Consider the following 15,676-nt stretch of genomic DNA (forward strand, 5'->3'; position numbering starts at 1 on the left):
CATGTTCTCAAAGAATATCTGTAAAGTGCACAGAAAAATAAAATAAAATTTAAAACAAGTAAAACATGCAACAACCCAAAAGTAAGTCTGGAGAAAAATACGATTCTGGAAAAGGGAGGGCATATCCCTTACTCTAAAGAATCATGTGCCACAAAGGAGAAAAATCGGCCTTCCATGGTTCTATCTTGCAAAATAAAAGCTGGCAAACAGGATCAAATACATGAGGATGGAAGGAGAACTGACTCTGGGTGGTGAACACACAAGGTGATCTACAGATGACGTATTACAGAAGTGTACACTTGAAACCTATTTCACTTCACTAAGCATGGTCACTCCAATAAATTTAATTACAAACTTATAGTTTAGGATAAACTGATATCTAAAAACAAACAAACAAAAAACTGGCACCATTAAAAAACAGGAGCAAACTTCCGCTCACACCTATTTCCTTACTCAGGTCCATCAGAACTGCTGTTATTAATGTCCTCATTAGCCTGCGTGCTACCACCTTCAACGCTGATTCTTAGGCCTGAACTTGCTTATCAAAATCTTTTGATTCAGAGTACTTCTTAGAAATATTTCTTAACTTGGATTCCTACAGTTTAAGCACAAAGAGTTTTCCTCCTACCTCAAAAACTGTCTTTCCTCAATCTCCTTTGCCGGTTCCTCATCTCACTGATGTCTAAATTTAGTGTATCCTAGCATTCAATCTATATTTCCATTTGTGCAGTCCAAAATCTTAGAATCCATCTTGACTCTTTAGCTCACAAACCCCACACTCAATCCATCAGAAAATCCTGTTGGCTCTTACCTCAAAGCATCCAGAAAGCAATGTTGTTACTGTGATCACTACCACCCCACTAGGCAAAAGTCCCTGTCATCTCTCAGGGGTCTGGATATTTCAAAATTGCCTGGTAAAGGTATTTCTACTTGTACCTTTGCTCACTTATAAAAATGAACTGACATCTTAAGATGCTTAACCATAGAGCTGAGAGGACTATGGGCAGAGCTGAGCCCCTTGTTAACTCTCTAGTCCTGACTTCCTGTTAAAACTTTGTGGTAACTTTTGGGGAGGGATCTATTTACATAGAGGCCATCTTGGGAAGGCTGGGCTCTTCATTTTGCACATGTGCAGTGAGTTGGAGGTCCAGCCAGAGGTGTGAGTTCTCACTCTGCTGTGGTGATTTTGTGTCTTTATTCTGTTTCCTGAATAAACCCTCTTTTTGGTGAATTACCTGGAGAGTTTTTCTGACCAGTCAACATCCTTGATGATATCTTCTCAACACGGAAGACAGAGAAAGTCAGTCACAAAAGAGGTCAGCTCAACTCTCCAATAACATCCCTACTCATCCTGAGTAAAAGGCCAAGTTCTAACCATGGCCCACCTGACCCTAACCTCCTTAAACCTAACTTCTTCTCCTGCTACTAAACACCTTCATTACACAGCTCCAGCCACACTCTGTTGTTCTCCAACATTCCAGGCATGCTCCTGCCTCAGGGCTAAGCATTTACTCTCCCCTCTGGCTGAAATGCCCCTACCTCCCATATCTATAAAAAAAATTCCTTGCTGCCTTTAGATCTTTACTTAAATGTCACTTTCTCAGCTAGGACTTCTATTGCCACTCTAGTTATCTACACACACACACACACACACACATTTTCTAGCCCTCATTCCTCCTTTATTTTTGTCTTTGGATTTTATCAATAACATTCTATACATTTACATATTAATCTTGTTTCATTTTCATCTTCCCTACTGGAATATAAACTGTGGAAGGTCTGGTATCCCCATGAATTTCCTTCTTCACACTATCACCAGTGCCTAGAACAGTGCCTGGCACACAGTAGATGCATAATAAGGTGAGGCCTACTGTAGCATAATGTCTCCATTTACAATATTATATAGTCTCTCCCACCCTACCCACAGTTAAAATGCTCTATGAAGGTGCAAATGTATGACAAATCCTGGTAGCTATATATACAGTGACCACAGAAACAGCCCATGAGGTTAGGTCTTGCCAGCTCAGTAAAGCTGGATTAAAAACAAGTCTTCCAGGAAATGCAGATTATTTGAGGAGTTGGGCACATTAAACAGGACTTTTATGATGTCCTGGCAACAGTAATAAACAATTATCCAATAAAAAACAAATAGCTATCGCAAATGTATAGTGCCATTTGAGACAACATGGATGGATCTTGAGATTATTATGCTAAGGGAAATAAATCAGACAGAAAAAGTCAAGAGCCATGTGATTTCACTGATATGTGGGATAGAAAACTGAAAACAACAAAGGAATAAGACAAACAAAGAAACAAAAACTCAAAGACACAGACAATAGTTTAGTGGTTACCAGAGGGTAATGGGGAGGGGGTGGTAGATGAGGGTAAATGGGGTCAAACATATGGTGATGGAGGGAGAACTGACTCTAGGTGGTGAGCACACAATGTGATATACAGATGACGTATTACAGAACTGTACACCTGAAACCTATGTAAGTTTACTAACCACTGTCACCCCAATAAACTTTAATAAAAACAAATAGTACCATGTAAAATTCATTAAGAAAAACATAATAGATTATATTCCCTTGGTTAAGGAAAAGAAAAAGTATAAAACCCAACATGGTACTTAGAACATTTGTTATAGAATAATAAAAAGTTATCGTATTCAAAAAATTGGAGGGAGTATAAACTCCCCTGAACAAGAGAGAAAGGAATGTTTCTTGACTATGGTACTAGCCAGGATTCCTTGGACTCAGTAGCAGATAAACAAGTAGTCCCACCTGGCTAGTATAGAGTATTATATTTTAAATTACGCTAAGTAAGTTGTTCCTGCATTTTCAGATTGTGCAAAATCTTTGGCTATGCTGACATATTGGAATGTTTTGGTATCACTAGAGAATAAGTGTAACAATACTCCACTGGTCTCAGAAATTTGGGGGCTATTTTTCAAATATTTCCACATCTTCAGTCTTTCTTCCTTTTTTATGGCTCTGATTCATTCTCATTCAAAATCTCTCTCTCTCTCTCTCTCTCTCTCCCTCCATCCCTCTCTCTCTCTCCCCACCCCCACACACACACCCATTTACATTCGTATATATTAGCTTTTCCCCTGTTTTCAAGGCCAAGTGTATCATTTGAATGCTCTTCAACCATGACATCCATTTTCTTCTATACATTTCACCCTCAATGTTAGTCCAAATATCTAGGGTCAGATTTCAGATCTCACTGCTACACAGAGTTCTTTCAAAAGGCACCAATTTCCTTCTTGACAGGTATAGTGCTTCTTATAGCATTAAATACCGATAACTAAAACTACCTCTTTGAAATCACCTTGTTCATGATGACATCTCTCTGCCTTAGACATTAGGATCTTTCTCTGATTTTTCTTCCTCAGGAAACTCATCCAGCTTTTCTGTATGTGTATCTGTTTCCCTATATATCTGTTTACTGTATATGTATCTGTGGGTATACATGCACATATACAATATTTTTAATCTTAAAAGTATTTATATTGTATAATAGAACATATAGTTTTGAAATTATTCTTCACATGGAGAATAATACTTTACTCAGTATATATTCAATAAGTGATTATATGTGTAGAAGCTACTACTCAGATTCTAAAATATCTAGTACACGTAATTTCAAGTAAAAAACATAGAAGCTAAAAAAGGACATCAGTGAACCATCCCATTAGGAATGTATTCTTAATTTTAAAATATATTATGCTCATGAAAATTCTTAGAGATCATTGGGAAACTATGAATTCTAAAATGTATAACTTCAAGTGCAAAATAAAAGGCAACTGAGTTGTATAATCATAGAAAGAAAAAACAATTAAAATAACTTTTAAGCAAAGTATACAGAAAAGAGAAGTTTATTAATTCTTTAACAAGTTGATTAAAAACACTCTATGACCTCTCTTCCTCCTTCTTTATCGGCATCTCTTAAAAGCTTCTTCGTTTCATGACATCTTCTCTAATTAATATGGAAGTAAGTTCCAGATTCCCCAGAGTCCTATCCTAACTTTAGAAGCAATTAATTTTTCTATTCACTTAACATTCTATAATTAAGTTTTGCCCTTTGACAGAAAAAGTAATTTATTCACTCAAATGTTTATTCAGAAGTCGTTAAATCCTTCATATTGGTAGCAGAGCTTGACTTCAAATGTGACCACAGAACTGAAAACTAATCACTTATTCATATAGTCAAACATTAATTGTGTTAAGTACCAGGCACTATATGAGGTACTGGGATACCAAAACCAAACTTAGGCAAACCAAAACAAACAAAAATAAAATACCAAAACAAATTGAGCTCCAGTTCCTAATTTCTAGAAACCAAGAATCTAATCAGTGTCACAATGGGCAGAAATCAGTTTGGATAAATAAACAGGAAGTAGACCATGGAATTACCATGAAGGCAACATGGAGACATGGACTTTATCAATATCTTCCTGCTAAGGGCTACCAGGAACAGGCCTGGAGTTTAACAGGTTGATTTACTCGCTGCAACAAGAGAGATGGCATATAATAGGGGACTATGGGCGTATGTGTCTAAGAGGATGTTAGAGTTCATAGGTATTGAGCTTGTGTAAGGTTATGGGGATGGTCAAGGAAACAGGACTTTGTCTTTAAATGGATGCTGTAGGGAAGTGGGAGCAATTCTATGACTGGGTATCTTAAAATGTTTTTCTGTCTAGATGGCCTGATGACTGTAGAGAGGATAAGGCTATGATCAGTAAAGATGCACAATCTGCTGTATTATTGAAGATGGGGGGATATTTGGTCATTTGGGATAGTTTGGACAATGTTGTTATTTTTGTCTGTGGTGAGACATGGTTACAAAGCGGTCATGTTTTTGTCTTGATCTATCATGATGATGCAGTGGCCTTATCTGAGGTTGGCATTCTAAGCGGTTGTTCATATTTGACAGTAGACCATCATAGACTATACAGCATCCAGCAACTCCAAGGCCTAACTGAAGTGCCAAGTCAGCTCGCGGGTATCAGGAACTTCTTTTTTCTTTCTCAAATGAGTATAAACAGAGGTATAACTGGATAATACTTACATTGTAATAAGTTCACTTTGGTAGAAGTGATGTGAAAACTTCTAAAGGAATACAACATTAGTGGCAGGAAAGAACAGCTAAAGATTGTCACCTTAAACATAGGTAAGCCATGATATTAGCTTAGGGTTAGGGTTGTGGTGATGGGAATAGAGAGAATTGGAAAGTTTCAAGGGCTGGTAAGGGAGTGAGATTAACTGAACTTGTCAAAGGTTGGACATGTGAATGGTAGAGGTAAAACTAGATGACCTAGTTAGCTTTTAGGTTTCTAGATTAGGCTGTTGAAAGAGGGAAAAGAAAAGAAAGAATAAAGGAGGGCTGGGAGATATTGAGGGGTATTTTAATTTTTTTTAGGCAAATATTCAATTAAAGGTGCCTATTAGGCAATTAGATATATTGGCCTGGGCTTTAAGGGACAGAGATAAGTTAAAGATACATATTTGGGGTCATCAGAAAATAGATGCTATTTGAATGGGAACAAATGAGGATAATCTGGAGAAGAAAAACAAGGGAAGAACTATAGGGAATATCAATATTAAAGGAAAAATGAGATGGAACAAATGGCCAAAAATGTAAAAAAAGAAAAGGTAACCAGTATATAGGGGTATCCCATAAACCAAGAGAGAAAAAAAACTTCATGAATAATAAATAGGTGAATAGGGTCTAGTGCTGCAGAGAAGTTGAGCAAAATAAGGCACAATATTCATGTGTGTGTTTATAGGACAGGAGGGTTTTCCCAAAGATGAAGAAACAGACAGTCTAAAGGCTAATGATAAAGACCCAGAAAATAGAGACTAAGGATATGGATGTGTGACTGAATGGAAGCAGGTTCCTTAGGATACAGACAGTGAAGATATTGAGAAAACACACGCATGCACATACACGCATGCACGCATGCACGCACACACAAAAATTAGCCATAACTAGGCAAAGCACAGTCTCTTCCACCAAGGCAGAGGGAAAGAAAGAGACTATGAGCATAAATACACATAATCTGTGAGATAACATTTTACTTAAAGTAAGAGGGAAAGTCATCTACCATAAACAGTGGGTCAAAATTTAGGATACCCATAAACACTTGAAATAACTGTTGAGAGAAATTGAGGAGAAAATGTATTAATACTAAGGATGCATGGAAAGCTTCTCAAGACACACTGATGAATTTGTTCCTTTGAAGTGTGGTTCAGAAATGTCATCATGTCTGGCAATGAGACATCGTCAGTATAGTTATACAAGTGGATGGCTGAATTGAGGAGATTAGGAAAATGGAAGCTTTTGGAGATAGCAGGACAGTCCACATGAGCTGAGATTATTAAGGATGAAGGCACACCTTGGAGGGGGAAGACTGTGATCCCGCTGCCGAAGTCTTCAACGCGAAATTAATATGATAAAATGGTGAATGCTAGATGGCCACTAGGCATGAGACGCAAGGGAAGAGAGATTTTTAGAAAGAGAATGGTACCTTTGGAGTTGGCCCTGGGACATGAGAAAACTAGCAATTCTAAAGGAGTGGGTGTGTGAAAGAGTTATTAGTCTTCATCAAGTTCTCAAGGGTAAAAGTGGTTTTCTTGATGAACAACATGAGTACATGGGATAGAGGGTTTGCCTTGGAAGAAGTGGTTCAGAGTGCAGAGAGAGCGTGGGAAGGGACAAAGAGGAAGTGAGGCAGAGAAAAGAGTGCACAAGAGCACAGATGAAGATAAGAGAAAGGGCAGATCCGTAGAGGTACCTACCGTATTTCCCCATGTATAAGGCGCACTCTTTTTCGAAAAATTTGGGGTCTAAAAACTGGGTGCATCTTATATAGTGGTTGTATGAGCTCAAAAACAAGCACGAAAAAAGTGGGAAATGCAAGTTAAAAAAAAACTACAACCATTGTATAAGACGCATCCAGTTTTTAGACCCCAAATTTTTCGAAAAAGGGTGTGTCTTATACATGGGGAAATATGGTATATTCTGGGGGCGGGGGTGGGGGGGCAGACATAGGGAATACACATGCAGAATTCATTAGCCTGCAGATTTACAACAGAACTTGGTTCCAAGTTTATTTGGTGCGGGTGTGAATAAGCTGAGGTCCAAGAAAGAGCCAAGGCCTGCTGACCTGCACGGCTGGTAGGAAGCTTTTCAAGAGCACGCTGTATAGGTCGCAGGTTCTCAGACACCTTGTCATATCACCTTGTGGTCAAACAGCTGATTTTATTGTTTTAATTACCAACTTATATTACCCACAAGCTCAATTCATGAAGGTAAGTAGCTAGACCTGTTATTCAGCTAGAAATTCTGAACTGTGGTGATATTAACAGAACGAGTGAAGAAGCATCTAGTAGTCTGGGAAAGTTCCAGATTGTGTCTCATTTAATTCTCAACACTTTACAGACAAACGAATCACCTTGGGGTCTTGTTTAAGGTAGCTTCTGATTCATTAGATCAGGGATTCTACATTTCTAAAAAGCTCACAGATGCTGCCAATATTGGTTGTCTAGGGACCACACTCTGAGTAGAAATGTCCCCCAGAACTCAATTTTTCAGTCAGTACGTCATGTTAATTGTATGTATAAAGCACACGATTCATAGAGAAGAAAACATTATGTTAGGTTTAAAAGTATATAAAAATTGAACAGTTAATATCCTAGGTTTTTCTAACTGGCCGAAAGCATTGCAAGTAACAAATGGTGAAAGAATAAAGTGAATTTAAAAAACAAGAGAGAGAGAGAGAGGGCAATTTTTTGCCATTTTTTAATGGATGCCTAAAAATGAATCAATACCACTCAAATTCATAACCTGGGCCTCCCAAGTATTCAAAATAACCTACATAAACCGAGAGGTGAAGAAGAAAATTGATGTACTCTTATCCATCTTTATTATTATGTATTTCTCTCAAGGATTTTTAATACATATACATGATATTTAGCCTGAAGGAAATGTCTAGGTAAATCATTTCATATGTTATTTTAGTAGGCAATTAAGAATGATGTTGTTATTTTAGAAAATGAGAGTAGAAGTTGATAAAGGTGACTCACGAGGCATTAGAAAACCACTCATACAATATTGTACATTTTTTTCAGCACTTTAGTCTGTCATTGCTGACACTATTGATTAAATGTAAATTGATTCTAGGTAACCATAATGATAACAGGAAAATTTTAAATTTATATTCCTTAAATGCTGGAATTCAATTTTCCTGCTTGCTCAAAGCTGTTTTAAGATAACAGAAATTGGATGACAAACAGATAAGTAGATTATTCAGATGGATTAAGAAATTTTAAGTTAGCTAGTAAAATGTTTGCCCAAGGTGATTCACACTTTCACTGATCAAATGTCACATGAACCTTGAAAGGTATTTAGAGGACATCTTCTCTATGTGATTTTCCAGAGATTTCCCTCAAAAATCATAACAAAGATATATCTTCACATAGGTATACTTTGAAATAAGACATTCTGCTAATTTTCTACTATATATGATACACGTAGTCTTTGGTTCAATTTTAAAACTAAACTATTAACAATATAATCATAGTTCCATTTCTTGAAACTATTTATAAAAGTCTATTATGCTGATAATAGAATGCTGTATAAGCTAAAAAACTGAAAATAAATTTCCAATTTATAAATAGTTAACTTTGAGAAATGTTGATGAAATTACCTCTCATCCTCTAGCAGCCTAAAATAGATTATTTTCTCCTACAAGAGCGCTTGTTCTCCAAAAGTTTCAAACCCACAGCAAGTATTAACTTGCTTCTGAGGTAGTGTTGTATTTGTAAAAATACAATAGATTTTGTAATTCATGAAAAAGAATACTCAAAAGATAAGGCAGAGTTAATCCACACACATAATCTTCCTATAGCTAAAATTATGTGACATTCAGAATATTTTTTTCTTTAGGCTGATCACTGCAGAGTATTTACTCTGTTAGAAATTCTCTTATAAACTACAGGTATACCTCACAGATACTGCAACTTTCGCTCCAGACCACCACAATAAATTACTGCGAGCTGCAATTAAAGCGAGTCGCAATCTTTTTGCTGGTGGAGGAGGGTCTTGCCTTCAATTTGTAAAAAAAAAACGCATCTGTAAAGCACAACAAAGTGAAGTGCAATAAAATGAGGTGTGCCTATATCGCCAATGACATGCCAAAAATGGATGCTGTATAATTGTTGAAGTTGAAAAATCAAAGAACTGATAATGTTCCTAAAGATGAAGCAGCTCTTATTAAATGAATACAAATCTCTATTATGGAGGACAAAACTATAATGTCTCAGTAGGGAATAAAAACAGCAAAACATTTGTTATCATAAATAAATATTGAAAAATCCTGGACTTTTGTTATAATAATGCAACACATAAATATCTAGAGAATGCAAATCTGTTATAACTTATGGCAAATATTAATGACTATAAAGGATAACTTTTTGATGATAGTGAAAGCATAGACAAGAGTCCTGAGTATTCCTAAGGGTCTAACTATTCTACAAGCTTGCTAAGTCCCAGTCTTGAGATGACAGAACAATATATGAAGGGAAATCAATATAAGTTCATGTTAAAAAACTGTTAATTTACAGCAAAACAATATCAAAGTTAAAGAAAGTTTATGAAAAGCATTCCTGGTCAGTCACAGCAGAACCAGGAAAGATTCTACTAAGCTAAATTTTTATTCTGTTTGATATCTAAAATATATTTAAAGATATACTTAAAAGTATGATATCATATTGCTTTAATCTTTTCAACTCTAATACCATCAGAGAGCACAGAGCAGAGTTTACAAGCAGTAAAACTTAGGAAACTACATAAAAACTAATGCATAACTTACTTTGACTTTTTCTTTAAGGTCTGAGAAGTTGCCTTCCTTCCGATAGATTGCAAATTCAGGACTCTGCAACACAGCTTCCGAACGAGTAATCCAACTGTGAAGTTCAGTTATATCGACATCCAACCTAAGTCCGAAAAGAATAAAGGTCATTATTTCTTTTTATTTTAAGGTTTTATTGGGGAATTGGGGGAGGGGAACAGTGTTGGGGAAGGGGAACAGACAAGTTGCTGTCCTTTTGTTCTTCATTCTAGTTGTGGAGGACGTCGCTTCACTGGCCCATGTTGGTATTATCATTGCGCTCTTCCCGGGTGAGGCAGATCGCTCGCCGCCCTCTGGACAGCCGCTCATGGCGGCTCATGGGAGCTTATGGTAGCCCACTGCAGCCCCACTGCAGCCTACGCCATCACTGGGGACTCATGACAACCCAGCTCCAGGTCAAGCTGTTGTTCACCATCTTAGATGTAGATGGTGCAGCATCACTGGCCCTCATGTGGGATCCGAACCTGGGCCCTGCTGCTCAGAGCTGGTGTCCCAAGCCAACTCTTAACCAATGCGCCACTCAGCTAGCCCGGGTCATTATTTCTTGATTATCCTTCTCCTCTATATGAAAAAAGGCAATCTATCCACATTTATCATTCTCCACCTAATCTGAGACTCCTGCCTGATGCTTCCCTTACTCTTAATAGCATGACTATCTCCATAGTCAGGTAGGCTCAAAATTTGCAATCAGCTTTGATCTAGTCTTCTCATAATGGAGGCCATTTTATTCATTTCACTGTAGCAATCACCTCTATTGAATCCCCTATAAGCTATTACTCAGCCTCTGCTTGAAAGTTTGCACTGGTAGAAAACTTAGTACCTCCTGAGATAACTTTCTTCTTTTGGAAAAGTATTTCCAGCAAACAAGGCATTCCTTTTGGTGGCAACCACTGAACCATACCTCTGATATTCACATTCTTATATAGCAGGAGTTTCTTAAGTGCTTGCACCTTGGATCTTGTCCTCTTAGAGCACACACTCTGAGAATGCAACAGTTAAATAAAAATTCTGGGTGACTGGTTAGCTCAGTTGGTTAGGGCGTCATGCTGATAACACCAAGGTTGCCGATTTGATCCCCGCATGGGCCACTGTCAACTGTGCCCTCCCTAAAAGAGTCAACTATGCCATTGTAGCATGAAAGCAGTGTGTAACCAATGACCACGGCTGTTCCCCAATAAAAATTTAAAAAAAAAGAAAAGAAATGGTCAAACTAGTTTTCAAAGAGGGTGTAACATTAAAAAAATAAATTATATATATATATATTTTTTTAATTAATTAATTTATTTTTTTTCCAACAACCCTTTAAGAAGCTCAATCTAGCCAGGTGGCGAGACCACATGAAAGAGCATGAGGCACCAGCCATGTAAATGAAGTCTTCTTTGACCTTCTGACTCATCTCAAACACTAGCTGAATACAACCAAATGAGTGCTCCAGCGAATACCCCTTAGAGCCACAGAACTGCCCCCCAAGAGTCCTGCCCACACTGCAGAATTGTGAAAAATGATAAATAACTGTTGTTTTAACCCACTAAATTTCAGGGTGTGTTGTTATGCTGCAATAGGTATCTGATCATCTACCCTGTTATTCTCAAACATCTTTTTTTGCAGAGATCTATGGAGCTAATGGGAAAAATTCACTCTGATCATGTGATTCAGGTCTAGTTAAAGCAGAAGTTTTGGGGGAGTCATGGAAGGATTGCAAGAGTGGAGGAGATTCCAGGCACAATTCTGACTGTGTGTGCATTTTTCTTGAGAAAGAACCCCTACATTTCATCAGCATCTATCTGTAAAGAATCTATGAAAAGGAAACTTAAAGAGCATCTAATCCAATCATTTATTAAACAAAACAAACAGGCAAACAAGTGAAACTGTCCAGAAAAATAAATGACTTCTCAATTTTCATAGGAAATTTGTGAATTAGAACAAAAATACTAATACAAGATTTAAGACACCAAGTAGTGTACCTTAATCACCATGTTATTTCTTCTTTTCCACTACAATCCTCAAATAGTTCAAATTGGCTCTTTAAATCAATTAGAAGGTATCTGATACTGAGCCTACCCTACTCCCAGTTCCTGCAATGGATAGTCCATGGTTTGACAATATCTTATTTTCTTTAAAATTTGGCTGGTAAACGGATATTAGTATTTATTATAATCAGGGAAGAGGAGACAATTATCTTCTTCATTTCCAGTACTTCCATTGATGCAACCTATGAGGTAAATCAATGTTTTGACTTCCAAATTGCACTTTCAAATCACACTGAAGTTAAAGAGAGTTAAAACTTCTAGGAATTTTTCACATAAATTATCTTTAAGCCAGTTATCCACATCACAAACTGATGAACTGATTTCCTAAACTCAAATTTCAGGGCTTTAAATCATATAAACCTATTAAAAATTGCCATGTTAGGTGCATGCTATTGGTTTAAAATTAAACAGATATAGAGTTTTACAGAACACGAAACACTTCCAATAAAGTACTCTTTTTTTGTATCCTTACAGAAGCATGTGGCAAAAATCTCTCTGCTCATATAAGGAGATTGAGGCACAGATAAATTAATTGATCTCAGATTATTGGAACTGTGGGGAAGGACCTTAATTCATCTTGTTCACCATTACATCCTTCACCTCAAAGAGGATTTGGTTCATAGTAATAAATATTTACTGAGCAAAGGCTACCCAACTAAAAACTCAAGGAACAAATATCTGATTTCAGAGATTTTTTGGCCCCAAATAGATGTCAATGGATGTCAATACTTTCATTTGCATATGGAGTATAAATACCAGGGATGCCAATAAATGTATACGCATTTTAAGAGGTGTTTTCTTAAAATGTGTATATATATTTTTTGTCACCCTCTGTATTTAGGCATTTTTATTTTATCATACATGGCAACTGCTCTCTTTCCTACATTTTGCTTTCCCATGAGTTTAATGATTGGGCTTCCTATTTCTTCATTCATAATATTGACTTTAAAATACAGGCATATTTCAGATATTGTGGGCCCGGTTCCAGACAACTGTAATAAAGCAAGTATCGCAATAAAGGAGTTATAATCCTTTTGCTGGTGGAGGGTCTTGCCTTCAATTTGTAAAAAACACATCTGTGAAACACAATAAAATGAAGTGCAATAAAATGAAGGATGCCTGTAGAGTCCTGTTGCATACTTGCAAAAATGCCTCTTTCCATTTCTGTCATTTATGTTAACTCACTAAATCAAGCCTTTGATTATGGTCATTTAACCACCTATGAAATCCAACACACTTTTTTTCCATCACAGTGTTTTGAGAAAGGCCTTTTTTGTTTTCTTTTGGTACAATATAAAAATCCTTAGCACTATAACGCTAAGCAAAATAAGTCAGACAGAAAAAGTAGAGAACCATATTCCACTGATATGTGATATATAAAACTGAAAACAAAATAACAAGAAAAACAAATGAAGAAACAGAACTCTCAGACACAAACAATAGTTTAGTGGTTACCAGAGGGTAAGGGGGAAGGGGGTGGTAGAAGAGGGTAAAGGGGATCAAATATATGGTGATGGAAGGAGAACTGACTCTGGGTGGTGAATATACAATGTGATATATAGATGATGTATTACAGAATTGTACAACTGAAATCTATATAATTTTACTAACAATTGTCACTCCAATAGACTTTAATTAAAAAAAAAATCCTTGTGCCTCTGCCCATGGGCATTCACTTGCAGTGCATGGGGCGAGCCAGGAGTGCCAAGATGTGTACTCAATACCTCAGGAGGAACCCTTAATGAGTGGGAGCTGGGAGTTGGTGGATAAATATCCCACCTCCACTGCTGTTCAGGGTGCAGCCATGGTGAAGGATGGTACACACAATGTCTCACAGGGTTCCCAGGAGAACTGAGCCCCCGTTGCCTCCAGCAATAACCTGCTCACGTATCATCTTGTATTGCCTGCCTTCTTTTCCTAACCCCATTTCCCCACTTTGCTTCCCCAATAAACTGCTTGCACCTATGTCTTTGTCTCCAGATACACTCTTGGGGGAACCCACATTAAGGTAATGATCAATGGTTTCAAATAAACCCAGCATCCTGCCACATTTAGTTTTTGCAACTTGAACTCTGACTCTCCACAGAAACTATTTTAAGCTTTTTCCACAACTCTCAAAGCTCTGGCCCATCCTCCTTCTCCAGCTATCGACAGATGACACTGTCTTTTAATTTATAAAAAAAAAAAAGAAAAAAAGTACAATTATCAGACTAGAATTTCTTCCACATCCTATGTCCAAATATCCAACCCACCTGCAAAGGGCCCTTCTCTTACATCTCAGTGAGTTTTCTTTCTTTAACTGAAAGTCAATGTCTCTACCTGCCATTTATACTTTATTCTCTTCTTTTCAGGCATCTATAAATTTTTTTGTTATCTTTCTACTGTAAATTCAATCCCTCCCTCTCAACTTAATCCTTCATATGTTAATTTGAGCATATTTTATTTACTCCTTTTTTTGTTCTGTTTTGTTTGTTCATTTATTTTATTCTTTAGATTCCCCAAATATGAGTGAGATCATACGGTATTTGTCTCAGTCTGACTTATTTCACTTAGCATAATGCCCTCTAGATCCAGCCATGTTGTCACAAATGGTAAGATTTCATTCTCTTTTTATGGCCAAGTACTATTCCATTATATAAATGCACCACAATTTCTTTATCCAATCATCTATCGATGGGCATTTCGGTTGTTTCCAAGTCTTGGCTGTTTTGAATAGCGCTGCAATACACATAGGGGTGCATATATTTTTTAGAATAAGTGTTGTGGATCTCTTTGGATAAATACCCAGAAGTGGGATTATTGAGTCATAAGGTAGTTCCATTTCCAGTTTTTTGAGATACCTCCATACTGTTTTCCATAGTGGCTGCACCAATTTACATTCCCACCAACAGTGCACCAGGGTTCCCTTTTGTCCACATCCTCACCAGCACTTGTTTGTTAATTTATTGATGATAGCCATTCTGACAGGTGTGAGATGTTATCTCATTGTGCTTTTTATTTGCATTTCTCTGATGATTTGTGATATTGAGTATCTTTTCATATGTCTATTGGCCATCTGTATGTCTTCCTTGGAGAAATGTCTATTCAGGTCCTCTGCCCATTTGTTAATCGCATTGTTTGTTCTTTTGGTGTTGAGTTGCATGAGTTTTGTGGGGTTTTTTAAAAATAAATTTTGGATATTAACCCCTGATAAGCTGTATCATTAATGAATATTTTTTCCCATTCAGTAGGATGTCTTTTCGTTTTGTTGATGGTTTCCTTTGCTGTACAAAAACTTTTTAGTTTAATGTAGTCCACTTGCTTATTTTGTTTGTTTCCCTATCAGTAAAATCAGTAAAATATCAGCAAAAATATTACTTAGGTTAATGTCTGAGAGTTTACTGCCTATTTTTTCTTCGAGGAGGTTTATAAGGTTTCTGGGTCTTAACATTTACGTCTTTGATCCATTTTGAGTTTATTTTTGTATATGTTGCAAGAAAGTGATCCATAAACTGGACAAATCTTGCAAAACATTTGCCTTTGATGAAGATAAGAGAATGACTAGAAGGAAATATGGGGGTCATGAGAGGGTTGATTTCAAAAACAAGGAGTCAATGCAAGAATAAACTCAAAATAGATTAAAGCTTAAATGTAAGACCAGCAACCATAAAACTCCTAGAACATAGGCAATAAACTTTGTCATCACTCTTAGTAATATATATATATATATTTTTTTAATTAATTAATTTAT

General features: G+C 36.8%; 1 protein-coding gene across 1 annotated transcript in view; it reads right to left on the reverse strand.

Moving 5' to 3' along the window:
* Window positions 1-15,676, reverse strand: part of LOC109388440 (dystrophin) — a 1,592,311-nt gene that overhangs the window by 758,976 nt on the left and 817,659 nt on the right. Inside the window, exon 18 of the mRNA XM_019653146.1 lies at window positions 9,878-10,001. Coding sequence (XP_019508691.1) covers window positions 9,878-10,001 — 124 coding nt within the window. The remainder of the gene's footprint in view (window positions 1-9,877; window positions 10,002-15,676) is intronic.

Source organism: Hipposideros armiger, unplaced genomic scaffold (genome assembly GCF_001890085.2).
Source record: "Hipposideros armiger isolate ML-2016 unplaced genomic scaffold, ASM189008v1 scaffold_197, whole genome shotgun sequence".
In the NCBI taxonomy this organism is placed as follows: Eukaryota; Metazoa; Chordata; class Mammalia; order Chiroptera; family Hipposideridae; genus Hipposideros; species Hipposideros armiger.